We start from the raw sequence: 21,899 nt of genomic DNA, 5'->3' as shown, positions 1-21,899 counted from the left end.
GTGTATACAATTACAAAGCCTAACTTTGAGCTAAGCATTGGGGAAGGCTGCGTGGCATCTGTCACTGCTCTGTCTGTTATCACAAGCAATGTTTATACCTATCTGGTTGTGACAGGCTGAGCCATTCTCTGAGGTCACACCCAGGCAGCCTGAGTCTCTTCCTTGCTTGGGATCTTTACTTCAGCCTTTCTGGGTTCTCTGCTGTGTGAGGCTCCTAATTATGGGGCTGTTCAGTCTCTGAGTTTTTGTATACGATGATCCAGCACAGCTGGACTCTGGGTCAGGGTCTACCTTACCCCATGGGATCAGCTTGTCCTGCATCTGGTGAGTTCCTGTGGGCAGCAGAGGCTTGTCAGGTGTTTTCTCTCAGCTGCTCTGTAGCAGAAGCCAGCTGGCATTTAAGACCACAGAGCCTCATAAGGTCTCTTAGGGGTAAATGCCAAATAAGAAGTTTCTAAATGTTTAAGATGCTTAGATGCTACCTGGGGATGCTACATAAGGAGAGAGAGAGCGCCTTGGAAATGAAAAGCACTCAGTACGTCCCAAAAGCACTTACAGCTGTTTGGAAAATGGGCTTTTTTCCCATAGAAAATTTCATTAAAACAAAAAGATCATTTACATCATAATTTTCAGTGGAAAATTCCTAGTGTTCGTCAAAAAACTGAAAATTTTTCAGTTTACGGACATAAACGTTTTTTCAGGCTGTTCAGCTTTCCTATGAAACATCAACCCATTTGGGGGAAAGCTGGTGCTTCCTGGTAACAGTTTTGTTTAGTCAAAACCAGATTTTCCTGATGAAAAGTTTTGATCAGAAAACGTCCAGCCAATCCTCATTACTTTTGTGGCAGTCCCCCCTAGGCAAAAAGGGAAAGGAAGAGCACCATATGTTCTGAGTGAGAAGGGATGGTGACTACGGTGGGGAAAAGGCAGGGAGGGACTCTGAGGGGGATGAAAAGAAAACATCCAAAAGGGAAGAGGACTTTGGAGTCCTGCAATAAAACAAGGCAAAGACAAAGGGAGGAGCTAAGTATAACAGGCAGGGCAGGATTCAAAGTCTGATGCTATTAAAATCCCTTATGAGCCTGTGACAATTTCCTGATGACTCTTGGAGTCGCCCACAGCTGGAAGAAGGACAGCAGCTGCAGCGAAAACAGAGTAAGTTCATCAGCGCAAACATTCTCAGGGTGACCATTAAAATTGGGTGTTGGGTGCCATACTGGGGGAGGCTATAGGGACACCCTGACATCCTTACAAGACCCTTGTAGTTTCTGCCTCTAGAGTTGAGAGAAAATAAGGTCAGAATTTCAAGAGCAGCAGATCCCGTTATCTGACAAGCAGGGGAGAGAAGAGAAGAGGAGAAATTTGTGGCTCAAAGCCATATGCTCCTGTGACAGCAAGTGCCACCTCTCAGAACTCTTGAAAATGTTCATACAGAAGGATGAAGCAGTGACACAACTTGCTTGCATTCACCCAAAGCCTTTCACGTGTCAGCTGCTCTTCACTACATGGCGCTAGCCAGTGAGTAAAAGGGGCAAGGTTCAAAGATTGGGATGGCCTTGCCACAGTCTGCGATGTCTCCTGTCTAATAACAGTTGGCAAGGGCGGCTCCAGGCCCCAGCACGCCAAGCACATGCTTGGGGCAGCAAGCCACTGGGGGCGCTCTGCCAGTCGCTATGAGGGCGGCAGGCAAGCTGCCTTCAGCACCTTGTCTGCAGAGGGTCCGCTGGTCCTGCGGCTTCGGAGGACCTCCCGCAGGCGTGCCTGCAGAGGGTCTGCTGGTCCTGTGGCTTCGGAGGGCCTCCCGCAGGTGAAGCTGCAGGACCAGCAGACCTTCCACAGGCAAGCCACTGAAGGCAGCCTGCCTGTCGTGCTTGGGGCCACTACATCTTGTTATGCCTTTGTCTGTCAAATGAAAGAGCCCTCTACCCTTAGAAATCATCTCCCCACTTATAGATTGTGACCTCAACCTGCTTTCCAGTGCTTGTTAACACTTAATAAATATCTGGAACCTCTTTAAAAGCAGCAAAGAGTCCTGTAGCACCTTATAGACTAACAGACGTTTTGGAGCATGAGCTTTCAGATCCAGACTAACACGGCTACCCCTCTAATACCTGGAACCTCTTAACAACCCAAACCTAGCAGCAGCTTGGAGCGTTGTGAAGACTGACCCCTATGGACATTGCAGTGCATCATGGGAGTCCATGGCACATGACGGGAGATGTAGTCCAACCAAGGAGCTCAGCATGCAGAGGAGAAGGGGAATATGTGGCAACTGAGCTACATATCCCATGAGGCACCACAGCAGCATTGTTGAATTGTAATATTGCCGGTTTAGAGCTTTCAGGTTTTTTATGAAAACTTGAAGTTCTGTGAAAGAGAGACCCTTTCCACACACATAAATATCCACTTAATGGAAAACCCAATTTTCCATTAAAAAACAGTTTTGCTGGAAAATTTTTGGCCAGTTCTTTTGTAAATGTTTTTGGGTCTGATCCCATGCCTTTGAAGTTAACGGGAATGTTTCCTTCACTTCAATGGGAGCAACAGAAGATCCTTTGTGCCAAAGAACCTGAGTTAATTTCACCCTCTATCAACCCTAGGATAATCAATTGCACAGCTCTGGAAAATTCCATCCCGAAAACTGAAAGATCCAGAAAGTTAAAAGCATCTGGAAAAGGAGGTGTGGAATGGGAAACACTTCAACTCCTTGACTGAGATTTTAAAAGCCAAAGAGACTGTTTTGCCCCACAAACCCTGTTGAAATTAATGGGAGTAGTGTGGCTGAATCCTTCAGTCAGCTTTTGGAATCTCAACCCTTATTTTTAGGGTGTTGCTAGTGCTCCAATTATAGCCCTATGCGAAGGACAAAATCACGACAGGGACAGGGACAGGGACTCAAAGGGCAAGAGCAATAGGTAATGAAGATTCCTACTCAGCATGGCCCAGGGCTAATTTGGGGACCAGTGTTATTACATATGGCTTAATCTGGGCCAATCACTCTTTTCTAGAGCATCTTCATCATCATGGCAGCACCAGGAAGCACGGCCAATGGGATGCTTGTGTTCATGCCCCCAAACAGCGCTGGCATCATCCACCAAGGCCAGGGAGTCTCTCGTGCCATTCCCCTAACTCCTGAGATGGTGCAATATGGGCCCCAGCAGTTCACAGTCATGAACCCTGGGAACCAACCTCTTGGGTCAATGTACTCCGGGAGTCCCGCTGAACAGGTCGCGCAGCTAAGGAAAGTAGGGATGATGGAGATATTCCTCAAAGCCCAGCCCAAGACCCTGGGGGTAAGTGTGATCTTTGCTCTCAGTCCATGAGGATGAGTCATTTCAATGCTGAAGGGCCTGAACAGTTGGGTGAATGACTGAGCATGAGCAAACTCCAGATTCCACCCTTTTCTTTTTTACTTTAACAATCAGCTTTATGAGAAGGATGCCAGGAAGCCGCTACCATCAGGCCTTCTCTTGAGACTTCATTGCTTTGTTGAGGGCAGTGGATAAAAATACACTCAGAGTTCCAGGGGCAGTGAATCCTCCTAGGTACCCAAACAGGGAGAAATGAAGATTAATCAAGCAAAGGAGAAACAAGGGGAAATAATTATAAACCAGCTATTTGTGGAACTAATGGAATGAAACAGCCCCATCTTGGGGAGGAGGGGAAGGCTATTCAACTGGTGTAAATCAATGTAGCTCCATTGTGATAATTCACTCCGGTAGAGGATTTGGTCTGAGAAGAAGCAGTTCAAACCTAGGTCCTAGTTACTGCAGTGCAGAGCTGATTCCATTCACCCTTGCACTGCTAGTGAAATCAATCAACCTGCAACTTCTATCCATCAGTCTACATGGATAAGCCCATGATTGGTTGTTTATTTACAATTATGTACATAAATAAGCAAATGAGTTAATAGATTTGAAGCCCAGAAGGGACCCCTGACCTCCTGTATATCACAGGCCAGAGAACCTTCTCTCTGAGCGGACTATTAGGCGGGGAGGACATTGACATTTTTTCAATGGGAAATGTAGTTTCCACAAAAATCAAAGATTTCCATTGGAAAAATCAAAACAAAATATTTTGGTTTTGAGTTAGGTCTTCTCAGATCAAGCTACTTCAATTTGTCAAACTGACCTGAAATGTTTTCTCTCAGGTCAGTTTGATATTAAATTGCATCCACCTGAGCTACTACAATGCCTCAAGGAAGTTGAGGTGATTCTTCCCAATAGGACTAGCTCCCTATTCCAAACTGCACCTTCCCAGCTGCACTGCGGTCTTCTCGTTTTACTGAATCACCATGATATGCCATGAGAGTCCCACGACTGTGCATGTGAGATGTAGTCCATGTAGGAAGTCTAGCCCATAGAAGAAAATGGTACCCCAACTACAACTCCTATAAGACGACGGTTTGACAAACTGAAATGAAATGTTTAACATTTCCAAACTGAAAATTTTCAGATTTCAGGTTAAAACAACAGTCTAAAGATCAGAATTTCCCACAGGATGAAAATTCCAGTTTCTAATCAGCTCTGGTCAGGACAGGGTGTTCTGTTCATCCCCAAGATGGGGGAATTGGCTCCTCTTACTGCCCCATTCTCTTCCCACAGGCCATCCAGATCTTGATTGGGCTGATACATATTGGCTTTGGAGGTGTCTCTACAATTTTCATCAAATACATTTCTGTCTCTGGCATCGTGGGATACCCGTTCTGGGGAGGAACTGTTGTGAGTAGAATAACTGAATGTGTTTATGAAGTGATGGCATGGCCACATGGATAAATAATAATTGTCTATTATTAAAGTTCTAAATGGACACGAATCAGACATCTCTAGGTAAAAGAATAAATAGACACAAATCAGACATCAGGAATGGTAACATATAAAAGCTAGTAGAACACTTCAATCTCCCTGGACATTCTATAACATATTTAAAAGTAGCCATACTGCAACAAAAAACAAAACAAAAAACAGACTTCAAAGAGAAACTGCAGAGCTACAATTCATTTGCAAATTTAACACCATTAATTTGGGCTTGAATAGGGGCTGGGAGTGGCTGGCTCACTACAAAAGCAATTTTCCCTCTCTTGGTATTGACACCTCCTCATCAACTATTGGGAGTGGACCATATCCACCCTGATTGAATTGGCCCTGTCAACACTGGTTCTCCACTTGGAAGGTAACTCCTGTCTCTTCATGTGTCAGTATACACCTCTACCCCAATATAATGTGATCCAATATAACATGAATTCAGATATAACATGGTAAAGCGGCGCTCCGGGGGGCGGGGCTGTGCACTCCGGCAGATCAAAGCAAGTTTGATATAATGTGGTTTCACCTGTAACATGGTAAGATTTTTTGGCTCCTGAAGAAAGCGTTATATCGGGGTAGAAGTGTATTTATGTCTGCATCTGTAATTTTCACTCCATGCATGCGAAGAAGTGGTTTTTTTACCCACAAAAGCTTATGCCTAAATAAATCTATTAGTCTTTAAGGTGCCACTGGACTCCTCATTGTTTTTGGGAATACAGACTAACATGGCTACCCTTCTGATACTTGATAAGTAACAGACACCTAGTATCTCCCTTCTAAAAGCAACCAACAAAGGGAAAGAGGCAGTGTGTGCTCAGCTCAGGAACTTGCACCAGATGTCACTTCCACGTAGATATGGTAGAACATTAGTCCATCTAAACTGGCACGCCTCTTAGTCTGCTGTCACATTTGCTGCTGTCACTTGGTAAATCATTGGCCCATCTAATGTGCTGACCCATTTCCTGCCATTGCTAGGTACATTATTAATCTGCTGTCCTGCATCATGCAGTGCTCTGGACTAGGCTTCAAAAAACTTTCCCCATGTGCCACCTTAGTCCCTCAATAAAACCCACCCACATGCACTTGAAAGACAGGTACCTTCCATCAGCTACCAGCCCTGAGTGCCACTCTCACAATCTCTGCTACTCCATCTTGCCTGTTTTACATGTCAGGTGTCCTGGCTTCTCATTTTGAAAATCTGCTCATCCTATTCACCAAAACTGTCTTCTTGAGCTGGTGTTAAGGGCCAATCTGCTGTGAAGTCCCTGCCTTAGTCCCTCTGCTGGGCCAATGTTGGCACTCACATCTGTGAAGTCACTGGCTCAGCACTTCTGCTTACTGGGCTGATGTTAAGGCCCAGGCCTTTGTGAGGTCATTGTTTGAGCACTTCTAGCTTACTAGGTGGAGGTCAAAGCTCAGGTCTCTGTCCCTTTGCAATTCCTCTGGTTGAACTAGGCCTCGTTAGGGTTTTATCTATCCTGATTGAGGGAGTGGAGGGGAGGAACATCAGCTGATGAGCAAAAAGGGCAAATCTCCTGCCAGCTTCCAACCCAGGAATATTTGACTCTCAAGTGAAATTGGTAACTGCTTCGCCACAGAAATTATGGAGGTGACAGCAGAGGGCACTGCAGGTCTGGATTGAGGCATGCTAGCACAGCTGGGAGGCTGGAGAGGACCGGTAAGGTGATCATTTTTTTCAAAAGGCAAAAGTAAGACACATGCAGACTCCCCACCCTCTCTGTGGCCCTGCCCCTGGTCCTCCTCTTCCCCCGAAGCCCCGCCCCCCAGTCAGACTGGAAGCCAGAGCCTAGCCATGGTAAGAGTTGCCCAGGAAGCCCAAGCCACTGTGGGGAACCCCAGGTCCTCCATCTGCCCTGAGCAGGAGGATGGGGGACTTGAGAGCAGCCCCCCACCTGTGTCCCCACTGCAGGTTAGGCTTCAGATGTAGACGTACTCTGATACCATGGTGATGGGAGAATTATACAATCTTTATAGGTAGAGACATAGGCATGGGATGACACAGCTGCATTGGGTGGAAGGTGGGGTGAGGAACCTGGTGACATCCTGAGCTCTTCTCAGGACCATCCAGTCACTGCTCTATTTATGGGGTGAAAAGCAAGCTCAGTTGTCAAAAAGGAGCAAGAAGGAGGAGAGAAGAGGAGGAGAATCTGGGTGGAAAGATTATGGCATAGATGTCACCTTAACTGAGAGGATTGAAGGGAACCTGGTTGGCAGCATTATTAGATGGAAAGCGCTCTCTAAGCACTAGGTATAATTATTATGACTGCCCGTGCTGAGGGAAGTGTCATTCTTAGTCCTAGCTTCCATCACATACAGCCTGTCTTGGAGGCAAGATCTTTCTTGTAAGTGTGAACTGTGAATGATGGTTTTCTCTTTCCCGGGCAGTTCATCTTTTCTGGATCCCTCTCAGTTGCAGCTGAGAATCGTGGCAACATATGTCTGGTGAGTTTCTAGAGAACGTTCCCTCCACTTTCCTAACTTGGGAGGGGAGGGGAGTCTCAGAGTTTAGCTCTGCTTTGCCCAGGGCACTGTGCAGGAAGAGTGGCTGATGGGAAAGAGCAAAGAGCTTGTTGATCAAGAACATGGAGAAAGAATGTTGGAGAGGGAGAAGGTGGTGGAGGTAATATTGTTTACTGAACCAATTTCTGTTGGAACTTGTGTTGGAGAGGAAGACAGAAGAGACAGTGTAGAGGGTGGTGAAGCACTGGAATGGGTTACTTAGGGAGGTGGTGGAATCTCCTTCCTTAGAGGCTTTTTAAGGTCAGGCTTGAGAAAGCCCTGACTGGGATGATTTAGTTGGGGACTGGTCCTGCTTTGAGCAGAAGGTTGGACTAGATTACCTCCTAAGGTCTCTTCCAACCTTGATATTCTATGATTCTATGATCCTATGACAAATAGGGAGCTGGAAGAGAAATGGAGATACTTTAAACCAGTGGTGAACTGGAGCCAGTTTGCACCCGTTCGCGGGAACTGGTTGTTAAATTTAGAAGCTGATTTAGAACCAGTTGTAAAGGGTGAACAAACTATGTGGCCTGCAGGACCATCCTGACCAGCCCGCCTGAGCTTCCAGCTGAGGAGGCTCCCCTGGCCCCTCCCCCTGCCTCCCCCACTCTCGCAGAGCCTCAGCTTGCCTTCTGCCGTTTTGAGCGGCATGGTAAGGGAGTGGGGCTGCAAGCTCCAGCGGGCTGTGCAGCATCAATACACGCTGCCCTGAGCAGCATGGTGAGGGGGCTGGGCCAGGGCTGGGAGGAAGGGTTGGATAAGGGGCAGGGAGCGATTGGAAGGGGTGGAGGTTCGGGGGGGGTCAGGGGATGCGGAAAGGGGGGTGAGGGGTTGGGCAGGAGTGGGAGTTCTGGGCAGGGCCAGCTTCAGGAACCAGCTAAAGAAGTAGGTGCTTGGGGCAGCCAATACCATGGGGTGGCCCTCTGGCCGTTATTGGGGTGGCACGTCCGGGTCTTTGGGGACAATTCGGCAGCGGGTCCCTCAGTCCTTCTCAGAGCGAAGGACCTGCTGCCGAACTGCTACCGAAAAAGTGAAGCAGCGCAATCATGCCGCCGTGGCTTTTATTTATTTTTTTTGGCCACTTGGGGCAGCAAAAAACATGGAGCCAGTCCTGGTTCCTGGTGTCTGTTGGGTGGTAGTGGATGGGGTTGGGGCAGTCAGGGGACAGGGAGCAGGGAGAATTGGGTAGGGAGTGGGACAGTTGGGGGCAGGACGTGGGTTGGGGTTGGATGGGTGGGAGAGGCACCTGGGGCTTGTACTCACCTGGCGATTCCCTACTAGGTCTTTGGCGGCAGTTCGGATGGGGGGCGGTGAGAAGCACGTAGGGCTTGTACTCACTGGACAGTTCCCTGCTGGGTCTTCGGCAGCAGTTTGACGGCAGGTCCTTCACTCACTCCAGGTCTGAAGGACCCACCGCCAAAGTGCCGCCAAAAACCCAGAGTGAAGACACGCGCCCCCTCCTGCCACCGAAGTGCTGCTGAGGACCTGGTAGGGAGCCAGTTATTAGGATTTTGGGAGCTCATCACTACTTTAAACTGCTCCCTGCTGTCTTTCTGTTGTATCTGTAGCAGCAGCTTGTGGCCCAACAACTACCTTCAATTTTTCTATTGACTAATAAACCTCAATTAGGAGCCCAATAGAAAAGAGTCCAATAGAAAGCAGAGCTGTAAACAGCTGCTGAAAAGGGAGCCAGGCTACCAGGGAACAAAAAAAAGACAAAGTGTCCAGGGAGGCTGAAAAAGGGAAGTTATAAGAATTAAAGTAGCCAGAAATATATTCAAAATAGTGAAGAAAAGGGGACTTCCAGCTAGGCCCCTATTGAGCAAAGCACTAAGAATCTGTGAGACTTAAGGGTGTATTTAAAATTAAGCATGTTTTTAAGTGCTTTCCTGAATTGAGACCTACAGGCTAATCAAAAAATAGGGGAATGAATGAAAATGTTGTAGACATTTTTTCACAATTCCCCACCACCACCACCCAAAATTTCAGAATTTCAATGATATTTTGAAAATTTCAGCCAGCTCTGACTCTTACCTTTTACTTGCTATTTTCTTTTCTCTGCATAGTAGCAACAGTCTTTTCTAAGTAGAAAGACACATTGCATAATTCACCCTATGAACCATACTCTGATAACAATGAGTCGTTCCTGGGAATACATTATCTAGCTATTAATAGGCTTCACAGGTGACTAAGGGCTGCCACCTGCTATGGTTTTTTTGCTGTGGTCTTGAGAAATGAACTTTCAATGTGTCATAGGCTTGACCTGAAAATTCAGGCAGTTCTTTGAACTCCCAAAATTACATAAGCCCTGAAATCTCATTTTTAATTGAAATTATTGCTTATAACAAGACCTAAGACAAAAAAATCAAGCTCCCTATTTACCCTGGAACATACACAGCACGTGTAAGTGACTGTTAAACCAGCCACAGGGCTTAGAACTTGGGAACCTTCAGCACTAGAAGGAAAAGTCTCTACTACTTCAGCTAGCAGATGGGGAGCCTTAAATGGCTGCAGCAGCAGCCTTAAAACCCTTCTGTGGCTCAGCTGCTAGAGGCAGACAAGAACTCCATCCTTTCTGAGCACGACTTGCCTATGGACAGTGCAACATTAGTCCCAAACCAGTGCGCCTCACCCCAGACCTTCTGGGATCACTTCCAAGAGTGAGTCAGGTCTTGGCCTGTCTTTTGCATGTAGTACCCTGTTCACCTGGTTACCTCTTCTATGGGTTTTGAGGCACAGGCCTGGGTTCTTCTGGAACCTCCTCCAGCTCAGCAAGATGTAAGTTCTTTATTTCCTTCCCATATGAATGTATTTGGTGGTGCTCCCACCCACCTCACTCCTGTCAGGGCAGCTTGGAAGGAAAATTCTAACCACAGAGTAACTGCAATTTACTTGCCAGATAGTTGGAGACTCCCAAGAAATAATACAAACATATACAATATATTCAAGACAGTAATTATATTAAACAGAAAGTAAATATAAAAGGGTGAAACATTACTCTTGTGGTCACTTGTGCCCACGCTGATAATACCCATGAATTTCCTCACTCACATGACCTGATATAGCAAACGTTAAAATTAGTTGGTACACATACTTTGTAGGGGCCTTTGATGTCTTGTGACAACAATATCTTCTAAAGCAGCAATTAGAAACTTGACCGATGTGGTTCAGTACAGCCCAAAGACTCACAAGTGGAATAAGATGGTAAGTCCCCCCACAAGTTTAATAGGTAGCAGGTAATAAAATCCCCAAATCCTTACCTGCTGGCTTAAGGAAACAGTTCAGGGAGTTGGGGGTCTCCCAAACAATGTCCCTGACCATCTAAAAGATGGTGCATTCTCAATTCTGCGACAGATCCTCAGGTTCAGAGATGGCTCTGGACTCTTCAGTCACTGCCGAGGAGCTGATGTTCACTGCTGGCAGGCATCTTCTTCGTGCAGGAGTCAGGCTGCTTCTGGTGCTAGGATTTTGCCTCCCCACTAAGGGGTGCAGGGCTCAAGGTGCAGATTATAATAACTACTAAATTCCAAACTTCAATCTCCCACCCTAGCACTCAGACACTCTCACAGCAGGCAGGCAGCCTTGAGCTAGCAGCCAGAGCCATGGTGCCATGCAGTGGCTGATTTTACCTGGGGAGCTGAAGGGCTCACTGAGCCTGGCTGCCGGGGGTGGGGGGAGTTTTCCCAACAAAACTCCATAAACTGGTAGTCACCTTGAAGAAGGAAAGGGCCTAGCTGAGGAATTTTGCTTCCAGGTCCCCAGAGGCCAGTTCTCAGGGGCAACCCTGCATGCAGGAACGGACTCACCAGCTCCCCATACAGCCAGTCCTGCTCTTTCTGTGACTGGCTTCAGAGCCCTCCAAAATGGCTTTCCCCCTCCCACTGTACTCCCAGGGGCAGACATCACACTTCTTATTGGTCAGGCTAGCACTTCTTCCCAGGCTATCACTTGTCAAGCATTTGACTCTGCCCTCTCCCTCGTTTCTCTCAGACACCGCTCCTGCTCCAAGCAGGCTATTTGCCATCCACCCCCTGTCACTGTCTCCTCTCTCCATCTTTGTTGCCCGGCAGACCCTGAGTCTGCCCATGGTTCGCCTCTCTCCCAGGGACAGTGCCTCTCCCTGAGCAACCAGCATGCAGAGCTCTGGGAACCTGGCTGACCTCCTTGGGGGAGACACACAGACAGCAATGGAGCCAGTTACTCCAACTGAGACTTCCGGCCCCCTTCTGGTCAGCCATGAGATTTCAGACAGGAGTCATGTATTGTCACCAGCTGGTCACTGAGAAGTGCAAAGCCCCAAATCCAGTTCCCAGTGCTCCAAGAAGAATCAGGCTTTTTTGTCATGAATGTTCTAGTCTTTCCTGTGGGGTAGGAGGGTTGTCTTTATTGGCTAAAGAGAAAATGCCAGTAGGACAGCTTGGCTGTTCTCCATGGGTGCTATTCTCAGTCCTAGCGACCATAAGAATGGTCATATTGGCCCATCTAGCCCAGAATCCTGTCTGCTGACAGTGGCTAATGCGAGATCCTCACAGGAACTGAAAAGAACAGGGCAATTATCGGATAATGTATCTCTTGTTGTCCAGTTCCAACATCTGGCAGCCAGAGGCTTAGTGTAAGGGGGCTGTTGGTGCCTTACTGAAACTGTGGGTGCGGGGGGAAGGAGAAGGACTGGGACTGGTTCTTACATTTTTCTATTAAATTTATATTATTTTTTTTCAAAATATATGTATTGAAAAAACAAATTGTATTTAAACTACTTATAATATATTAACGATTTGCTACCTAAACTTAGCTATACTTGAAACATTTAATTATGCATATAATATGAATGGTTAAAATATGGGTCAATTATTTCTATTACACAATTTACAGACAAAATTTGTTTGTAAAAATCTAACTAGCTACAGCAAAAGTATTAAGTTATCCAAAAGAATAGAAGCAAAGTTCAGAGGAGGGGAATAGAGATGGGGAGGGAAGGAAGAGGGTAGAGAGAAGGGGAAAGCAGGAGTGTGGGCATTCATTAAATAGGATCATTCAGATATTTCCAGGAAAGCAAGCCATATCTCTCAGAATTTTTCTTGGGTATGTCAGGAAGAAGTTAAAATTTAGCCATCAGAAAAGACAGAAACTGCTGAAAATCAAGAACATAGTTTCTGTTAAAACTTAGCTCATCTTATTGGTAAAAAAAAACAATGCTAATCCTCCCTTCACAACCCACCAGATGTCTGTAAGCACTCATCCCTACCCCCCCCACCCCGCCTCCTTCCCCTGCAAGGTAGTCATAGACGTTTGATGCAATTAGGATGACCTCTATATGTACGTACTGTTCTTATTTTTATCTTTGATCAGGGTTCTCTGTTGACTTGCAACAATGTCTGTCTCTGTATGTACAAATAAATGCAAATAAATTCATAAAAAATGTATATAACTGGCCACTATGGCACCATATTTTTGAAGCTGCTTGTCAGTTTTCCCAATACCGTGAATAAACCCTTCTTCAGTATTGTCTGTGATTGCCTGATTCTTTGGGAAAAGAATCTTTTTGCCTAACAGCTTTGGTGCAGTGAGCAGGGTGTGACTGGAAATCCTTGGAGAGTTTCTCACAACCAGAGATAGAGGCAAGTTCCTTTTTACTTACCACCTCTAGCGCACACCTTGGTTTGGGACTCTCCAAGGCACCCCGCCATACCCCCTTTTTTAAATATAAACCACATATAGGATGCACAGGCAAGGAGGACTGAATGGGACTGCGTTTGCGGCCAAGGTTGTTGGGGTGCAGGGATCACTGGAGGCGAAGGCTGCACTGCCAAATACTGAGCACTAGAGTGTGTGCTGCAGTAAACTGAGTACAAGGGTGGTTAAGTGGGTTTCAGGCAGCTGGAATACAATGTCTTATGAATTGCCCCATAAAGCATCAAAAATACCCTCTACGGGAGGGGATGACCCATTGGCGTGCCCTGGGGTACACCAATGATACCCTCTACAGTAGGGGAACTCATTGACTGGCCCAGGGGAACATCAATGATGTAGTGACAAATGATGTCGTGACAGATGATGTGGAAAAAGCAGAAGTACTCAATGCTTTTTTTGCCTCTGTCTTCACAGACAAGGTCAGTTCCCACACTTCTGTCTTGGGCAACACAGTATGGGGAGGAGGTGAGCAGCCCTCAGTGGTGAAATAACAGGTTCAGGACTATTTAGAAAAGCTAGACATGCACAAGTCCATGGGGCCGGATCTAATGCATCCAAGAGTGCTGAGGAAATTGGCTGATGTGATTGCAGAGCCTTTGGCCATTATCTCTGAAAACTCATGGTGATTGGGAGAGATCCCAGAGGATTGGAAAAAGGAAAATATAGTGCCCATCTTTAAAAAAGGGAAGAAGGAGAACCCGGGGAATTACAGATTGGTCAGCCTTACCTCAGTCCCTGGAAAAATCATGAACAGGTCCTCAAGGAAACCATTTTGAAGCTCTTGGAGGAGAGGAAGGTGATCAGGAACAGTCAACATGGATTCACCAAGGACAACTCATGCCTGACCAACCCGGTTGCCTTCTATGATGAGATAACTGACTCTGTAGATATGGAGAAAGCAGTGGACATGATATATCTTGACTTTAGCAAAGCTTTTGATACAGCCTCCCACAGTATTCTTGCCAGCAAGTTAAAAAAAGTATGGATTGGATGAATGGACTATAAGGTGAATAGAAGCTGGCTAGATCGTCGGGCTCAACGGGTATGGATCAATGGCTCGCTGTCTAGGTGGAAGCCAGTATCAAGCAGAGTGCCACACGGGTCAGTCCTCAGACTGGTTTTGTTCAACATCTTTATTAATGATCTGGATGATGGGATTAATTGCACCCTCAGCAAGTTCGCAGATGACACAAAGCTTGGGGGAGAGGTAGACATGCTGGAAGGTAGGGATAGGGTCTAGAGTGACCTAAACAAATTGGAGCACTGGTCTAAAAGAAAGCTGATGAGATTCAACAAGGACAAGTGCAGCGTCCTGCACTTAGGATGGAGAATCCTATGCACCACTACAGGCTGGGGACCAACTGGCTAAGCAGCAGTTCTGCAAAAAAGGACCTGGGATTACAGTGGATGAGAAGCTGTATATGAGACAGCAGTGTGCCTTTGTTGCCAAGAAGGCTAATGGAATATTGGGCTGCATCAGTGGGAGAATTGCCAGCAGATTAAGAGAAGTGATTATTCCCCTCTATTTGGCAATGGTGAGGCCACATCTGGAGTATTGTGTCCAGTTTTGGGGCCCCCACTATAGAAAGGATGTGGACAAATTGGAGAAAATCCAGCAGAGGGCAACAAAAATGGTCAGGGGGCTGGGGCACATGACTTATGAGGAGAGGCTGAGGGTACTGGGATTGTTTAGTCTACGGAAGAGAAGAGTGAGGGGAGATTTGATAGCAGCCTTCAACTGCCTGAAGTGGGGGTTCCAAAGAGGGTGGAGCACAGCTGTTCTCAGTGGTGGAAGATGACAGAACAAGGAGTAATGGTCTCAAGTTGCAGTGGGGAAGGTCCAGGTTGTATATTAGGAAACACTATTTCATTAGGAGGATGGTGAAGCACTGGAATGAGTTACCTAGGAAGGTGGTGGGATCTCCATCTTTAGAAGTTTTTAAGGCCCAGCTTGACAAAGCCCCGGCTGGGATAATTTAGTTAGTGTTGGTCCTGCTTTGAGCAGGAAGTTGGACTAGATGACCTCCTGAGGTCTCTTCCAACCCTAATCTTTTAGGATTCCATGATAACCAACCTGTTTTCTGCCTACACACAACCTGACCCTCTGCATGTCTCTCTCAGGTGAGAAGCAGCCGGGGAATGAACAGAACTAGTGCCTTCTCCTCAGCCATTGGGATCATTCTCTTTCTAACGGAGCTGATTATTAATGTGTCACATTATGAGCACAAGGATGAGAAATATCATTGGTTGGTAAGTGGCCAGATTCTGCCATAGAATTATAGAAGTATAAGGCTGGAAGGGACGTCAAGAGGTCATCCAACCCATCACCCTGTGCTGAGGCTGTTTTAAGTCTACCTGGACTATCCCTAACAGGTGTGTTTTTAAAATACTAGATACCTGGAATTGTCCTAAGTCCTTGACTCCACCTTAGAAACTGTTCATGTATTCTGCTCCAGACCTTTGATCTGGGGGGAAATTGACAAAAATTTCTCTTAACATGCTTGGTTCTGCTCTTGATAAAGCTAGTGTCAAAACTCCTGTCAATGTCCAAAACCAGGCAAGGACCATGCTTTTGTTCTGTGTTTTCTGCAGCACCTAGCACAGTAGGGTCCTAGTCCATGACTGGGGTTTCCAGGTACTATCAACATACAAGTTCATAATAATAATAACTCCTGTTGATTTCATCGGGAGCAGCACTGAACCCAAATACCTGTTTTACTTTGTTTAATCCCCACTATGCAGAGATGGAGAAACTGAGGCACAGGGAGATGAAGCGACATGCCCAAGGTCACCCAGCAGGCCATTTTTCTCAATCCTAGTCCAGTGCTCTATGCACTAGACAACACTGACTCCATGCTGCAGAATCCTAGCTGGCCTACCCAGGGAGCGTCTCAGGGGGGCATATCCCTGTAGACCCAGGAGAAAACAGAATTCTATGATCTCCTGACAGTGGTGTGGCTCCATGCATCACAATTACCAGGCCTACTGAGTAGTTAGAAGGAGGAGGAGAATTCTGTGTGCCTGGGAGGAGGGAATAACCAGGACCAGATTTCTGCATCCCCACAAGTGGGAAAAGAGGGACTTTTTATGCACCTCACAGCAGCCCTGTGCAATGTTACGCCTCTAGCAATCAAAATTAATTAGCATCCTCTGTGGTTTTATGCTCTCCAGAATGCTGTGAAGGGTATCACGATCATGCTGCTCTTGTTATCCATCCTGGAATTCTCCATCGCTGTCTCAACCTCGTACTTTGCCTCCCAAGCCATCTGCTATACACCCAACACAGTGAGTCTTTCAGCTCTCAAACGGGACGTGAATCAGAGCATGTGTTGAAAGGAGGGGGAGATGTACGCCTCTGCAAAGTGCCCTCCCTGATGGGAGGAGTGTCCCTGGGGAAGGGCCTGAAGGTGTATGAGGGAGGCAGTGATGGGGGAAAGTGATAGGCCCTGATTTAGGGCTGGTTGACAAGTCTGTCAAATTTGTTTTTTTTTAAATGGGAAATTGGGGTTTCAACTCCATGAGAATTTTAGCAGAAAGCATCTGCTTTCTCCAGAAAATGTTGCTATTTTCCCAAAACACCAAACACCTGAAAACCAATCTATTTAGATTCAAAGTGGTGCCATGATACCTCATGGCAGCTGTAGTTCAGCTGCCGTGAACTCACATTTTCCCTTACGGGCCATGTTCTCTAGATGGACTACATCTCCTATGATGCCCCATGGGCAAGGGTGCATGTGACCTATCCCCTCATGGGAGATATAGTCCTGCCAGTGACCATGGCCCATAAAGGACAAAAGAAGTATAAGGCACCCAAACTACAACTCCAATGAGGCACTGTGGTTCAATGTTGAATCAAAATATTTTAATGGTTGATAGATTTTTGTTGCATTTTTGGCAGAGGAAATAGCCCTATTTTCTGGTCCTTTTTACCTTAACCATGCTGCTGGTACCATGATCAAAGTTACTGAATCTTTTTTAAAGGGACTGGGAAGTAGTCCCAGTTTTCACTTCAACTACATTGACCTTCATTGCCAGTGTTTTAATTTCTCTGGGGCTGCATTTCATCTTCCCAGGTCAGGGTAGGGGGGACCCAGGAAACTGTAACTGGGCCAGCACCTGAGCTGCAATCCCACCCTTTTGTGCCACTGAAAGTCACTGGATCTCTCCAGCAGAGAATTCCCTTGGCATGGAATCTCCACCTGGCACAGCCAGCTCTTACTGCCTTGGTAGAGGGGATGTACTGAGGGCAGAGAATCATAGAATCATAGAAGATTAGGGTTAGAAGAGATCTCAGGAGGTCATCTAGTCCAACTTCCTGCTCAAAGCAGGGCCAACACCAACTAAATCATCCCAGCCAGGGCTTTGTCAAGCTGGGCCTTAAAAACCTCTAAGGATGGAGATTCCACTACCTCTCTAGGTAACCTATTCCAGTGCTTCACCACCCTCCTAATGAAATAGTGTTTCCTAATATACAACCTAGACCTCCTCTGCTGCAACTTGAGACCATTGCTTCTTGTTCTGTCATCTGCCACCACTGAGAATAGCTGAGCTTCATCCTCTTTGGAACCTCGCTTCAGGTAGTTGAAAGCAGCTATTAAATCCCCCCTCACTCTACTCTTCTGCAGACTAAATAATCCCAGTTCCCTCAGCGTCTCCTCATAAGTCAGCAGCCTATAGCATGGCCAGAGTCCTTCTGATCCAGCAACACCTGACAGGTGGCAGCTCCTTCGGGGTCATCACTAACCTCAATGTTTTAGAGCAGCCATTGAATCATGATGCTGCAAACTCCCCTCCCAAAAGCTACAGCTGTGGACATTCCCTCCAGGGACAATCTTTCTAGCCAGAAAGCAAAATAAATGAATCCAGGCAACAAAAACTCAACTGGGGTCAACTCACTGCTGTGATGCTGGTGTAGAATCTGACCTTCCCAAAGGCTGGCTGCCTCCTATTCAGCAGTTCTCAGGGCCATTCCTCTGAGCATCTTTGCATAGTGAAGGGTGTAGCTGAGGTGAAGTTGACCCCTTCTTGACCTGGGAGTAGGTCACACACTGATAGGCTAACGTTTTCTCAAACTGTGATGACAACTGTTAAGTTTTTATGAAAAAATCTGTTTTTATCTAAATTTTCCATAGGCGGTTTTGATTTTTTTTTTTCAGGAACAATTCAAATACAGTACCAAAATATTTTGGAAAAAAAAATAAATTTCAATTTGCAAATGTTGCCATGGTGCCTAATCTGGTTTGTAGTTTGAATGCCTCATCTTGCCATTCTCCTTTGTACGCCAGTCTCCGTGGTCGGACTACAACTTCCATGATGCAACATCATCTGCCCTCTTGGTAAGGGGAGGTTGTTGCATCCTGGGAGACCCTGGCCATGGTGCATCACGGGAAATGTAGTCTAGCCTCTGAGCTTTACCCATAGTGAAGAATGGGGACACTAGACAACCAAACTACATTTCCCATGAGGCACTGCAGCAGCATCTCCAAATTGAAATATTTGATTTGGGGGCATTCACTATTTTTGATGAAAATTTGAATTTTTCCTGGGAAACTGGATATTTTTTCATTAAATATTTTGTTTAGTTAGACAGAAAAGTTTGGGGATTCTGTGGTTTTTTTCATTTTTTTTTTGAAAAGCAGCTTTTTGACAGGAAATTTTCAAGCAGCCCTAGCAAGGAACACAAAGGGATGCTCTGTAGCATAGTGAGACTTATTGTGTTAACCCTTTAAGTGCCTCACAGAAACCTGCTGCAGTCAGGACCCAAATGAAGTATAGATTCTGTATTCTCCAGTTTTGCAAAAGACCATGGTCATGTTCTGTGACAGGTGGGACCCATGCATCTCCACAGGCAAAATCCTACAGATAGTGAAATGGGTGTTGATCATGGAGTTAGTGATGATGGCATAGATTCATCCCTGGAGTAGTGCCAGTCAATACAGCAGACTTATAAAAACTAGAGGGAGGAGGAAGATGATTGTGGTAGTGCTGAAAAATTTGTTGATGGAAGGGTGAGGAAGGTGGTGGTAATGAAGAATGTGAGGAAGATGATGGAGCGAGAATGGAGGGGTAAGGAAGTTGATGGTTGTGGGGGTGAGAAAGGAGATAATGATGTTACCAGCAAGGGCTGATCTCTCTCTCTTTTTTTTTTTTTTTTTTGCAGACCATGTTGTTCAGGCCATATGCTGCCAATGAAAACTTTGAGGTTCCCTCTGCACCAATACCCCCTCCACCACCTTACACTAATGAGGCTTATGACCCCAAAGAAGAGACTGAGTAATGGGCCTCATAAGGAACTCCTATAAGAGATGGCTCCAACAGCAGTTCCTCTGAGAAGTAAAACCCAATCCTGACCTGCATGATAGAGCTCATTCCATTTTCTGAGTGTGGTTTTAGAACCCAGCTCCATTGTTCATCTCACAGGGAACTCATTTCAGTCTGCTTCTCCCTAACGCCACACCTTTTGTATTTCATGCTACACAGAATGAAATAAAGTGATAACTCACCAGCATTATTCAGCCCCCAAGGCTTTGGTCCTGAACATTTCCCTTGGCGGCTTTGTCAATAAAGCTTCAAAAATGAATCCTGAATCAGTTTAAAGCACTTGTTCACAGATGTGTGTCTGCGTGTGCATATGGTATGCATGTCTGTGTGTGCATGTGGCGTATGTGCATGTAATATAAAGATGTGGCATGTGCGTACCCACATGTAACTCTTACCACACACATGGTGGTGCAGGGAGTCCCCTTTCAGTAGTAGCATACATCACAAAAACGACTATTGTAACTAGCACTAATTTGCTTGTGTTGGACCCTGACTCCTTTCACACACTTTCTTCCTTTGGAATGTGACTGATTCATGAAGAGCTTGTCTTCACATAAAGCCTTCTCCTGTCAGCGTAGTTAATCCATCTCCCGGAGAAGCAGTAGCTGTGTCAATGGGAGATGCTCTCCCATCTACATGGTGCTGTCTATCTGGGGAGATTAGTTTGATATAACTACATCACTCAGAAGCTGGTGGATTTTTCACACCCCTGAGTGATGTAGTTATACTGATATAGGTCTATACTGTAGGCCTGACCTAAGGCCATTTAAGTTGACTTATATGATGTCGATGATCATAAGCCATTTTAATTACATTGGTTGTGCACATCCACACAACGCTCCATGTGTTGGTGCAGTGGGTCCATAGTTATTGCTCTTGCATCAACAAAGAGAGCATTGCATCATGGGTAGCTATCCCACTATGCAATTCGTCACCCTCTGCCACTGGGACCTCTGGGAACAGATCACAGTGTATTATGGGGGCATGCTCACCATCCCATGATGTATTTCTTTCCATCCCATCATTCCATGGGCTTCTGACTTCATTTTGCAGCATTTTTCACCAACCCTTGTAAACTATGTGCCTGCCATCTCTACCTGAAAGCATGGATCCTGAACTGCTGACCAGTCTGGTGATGATCATTATGAACACAATGCGGCTGGTCCTGCAGTGTTTCATGAGCTGTAAAACAGAAAGTGAATCAGAACCATTACTGGGGTCAATATAGGGATCTATATTGGGACCAGTCCTGGGATCAGTGCTTTGACCTGTATTGGGTCCAGTACTGGGATCTATTCTGGGATCAGTGCTGGGACCAATAGTGGGAAAAGTACCGGGAGTAGTACTGGAGTCCGAACTGGGACCAGTACTGGGTTCTGTACTGAGACAAGTCAGGGGACCACTACTGTGGTCTGTATTGGGACCTTCACTGTTGTCTGTACTGGTCCCAGTAATGGGACAAGCAAGTCATTAACCTGTATTAGACTGAAGTATTACAGTCCTCTGGAGACTAAGCTATTGTGTCAGAGGCAAAGAACAGGCAGGACCGAGATCTGCCAATCCCTGAGGCCCCTGCAGTAGCAGGGCTTTGATTCAATGATATACTTAAGGCACAGACTAGAAATTTTCCAGTGGAATTTTTATCCATCAGTTGAGTGCCAATTCGTCAAAAGTGAAACATGGCAATTTTGATGACATTTAATTTAGAAAGTCACCATGTTTCGATCTTCTGTTTCACCAGGAGGTTTCATTTCAATGCTTGTATTTTATGTTAACTAATAAAATGTTTAAAAAGTCAAAAATTGGAACGGCTCATTTTGATCAAGCCCAGTGCTCACTTTTGGATGCAGGCTGGTATGATAAAGGCCTCTGGTTTCTATGTGTAACGTGGAGCCCTGAGATATTGTGTCTCCTTTTCCTTCAACCATGGACACCACCAGGGGTGGTGGCAATAACTGGTCACATCGGCGTGCCAGGAATATTCCCACCTGCCTGCAGCAGAAACAAGGTACTATACTAATTGGTTCCGCAGGGACCTGCCTGAGACACCCTGCCTGGAGAGGGCCTCCACTCACCAAACTCCTCCTATAAATCATCCAAGTTCTCTTATCAAGTGGGAGCCCACTGAAGTCAGCCAGGAAATGTACCTTCTCTTCCACAGGTAAGTCTAGCCATGCCAGGCGATGGTAGGATCAGGATCCCTACGTCTGGCTTGGATGAGGTAGGAGGTATTGCCTAGCCCCCTCCCTTCTCTACCCCATGCCCAGTGATTAGCCCTTGGACCGTGATGGCCAAACATGGATTTAATCATTCTCTCCTTCACTCAGGAGATGGCTGTGAATGACAGACATTCAGGGATTCCTGTGGTGCTTCACACACTGCTGCCTGGACCCACCAGTCAGACCCCAGTATTGATTCCAGCTTGCAGCCCTGGCAGCTGTCTAGCACACGGTCACAGCACATGCCCAATTTTGGGTGTTAGCCTTTTTCCCTAAAAGAGGAGTATAGGGTGGATCATCGGGTCACAGATATGGGGCAGAAGAGAGCACTAGGTGTCCT

The 21,899-nt window shown here is 46.2% G+C and overlaps 1 protein-coding gene across 1 annotated transcript; it reads left to right on the top strand.

Moving 5' to 3' along the window:
- The first annotated feature begins 3,023 nt into the window (after window positions 1-3,023).
- LOC115651575 (membrane-spanning 4-domains subfamily A member 15-like) lies at window positions 3,024-19,296 on the top strand. Its single transcript, XM_030562642.1, has 6 exons — window positions 3,024-3,293; window positions 4,605-4,721; window positions 7,212-7,268; window positions 15,141-15,269; window positions 16,191-16,304; window positions 19,180-19,296. Exons 1-6 carry the CDS (start codon window positions 3,024-3,026, stop codon window positions 19,294-19,296), a joined length of 804 nt encoding a protein of 267 aa, XP_030418502.1.
- Window positions 19,297-21,899: the final 2,603 nt, after the last annotated feature.

Source organism: Gopherus evgoodei, chromosome 4, assembly GCF_007399415.2.
Source record: "Gopherus evgoodei ecotype Sinaloan lineage chromosome 4, rGopEvg1_v1.p, whole genome shotgun sequence".
Lineage (NCBI taxonomy): Eukaryota > Metazoa > Chordata > Testudines > Testudinidae > Gopherus > Gopherus evgoodei.
Note: the sequence above shows the minus strand (reverse complement) of the source record. Positions and strands in the feature narration are given on the sequence as shown.

Bases quoted from the DNA above. Each gene is read 5' to 3' on its own strand.
- LOC115651575 (XM_030562642.1), top strand. From the start codon at position 3,024: ATGGCAGCACCAGGAAGCACGGCCAATGGGATGCTTGTGTTCATGCCC. The intron at 4,722-7,211 runs GTGAGTAGAATA...TTTCCCGGGCAG, and splicing joins CGTTCTGGGGAGGAACTGTT to TTCATCTTTTCTGGATCCCT. The intron at 15,270-16,190 runs GTAAGTGGCCAG...TATGCTCTCCAG, and splicing joins ATGAGAAATATCATTGGTTG to AATGCTGTGAAGGGTATCAC.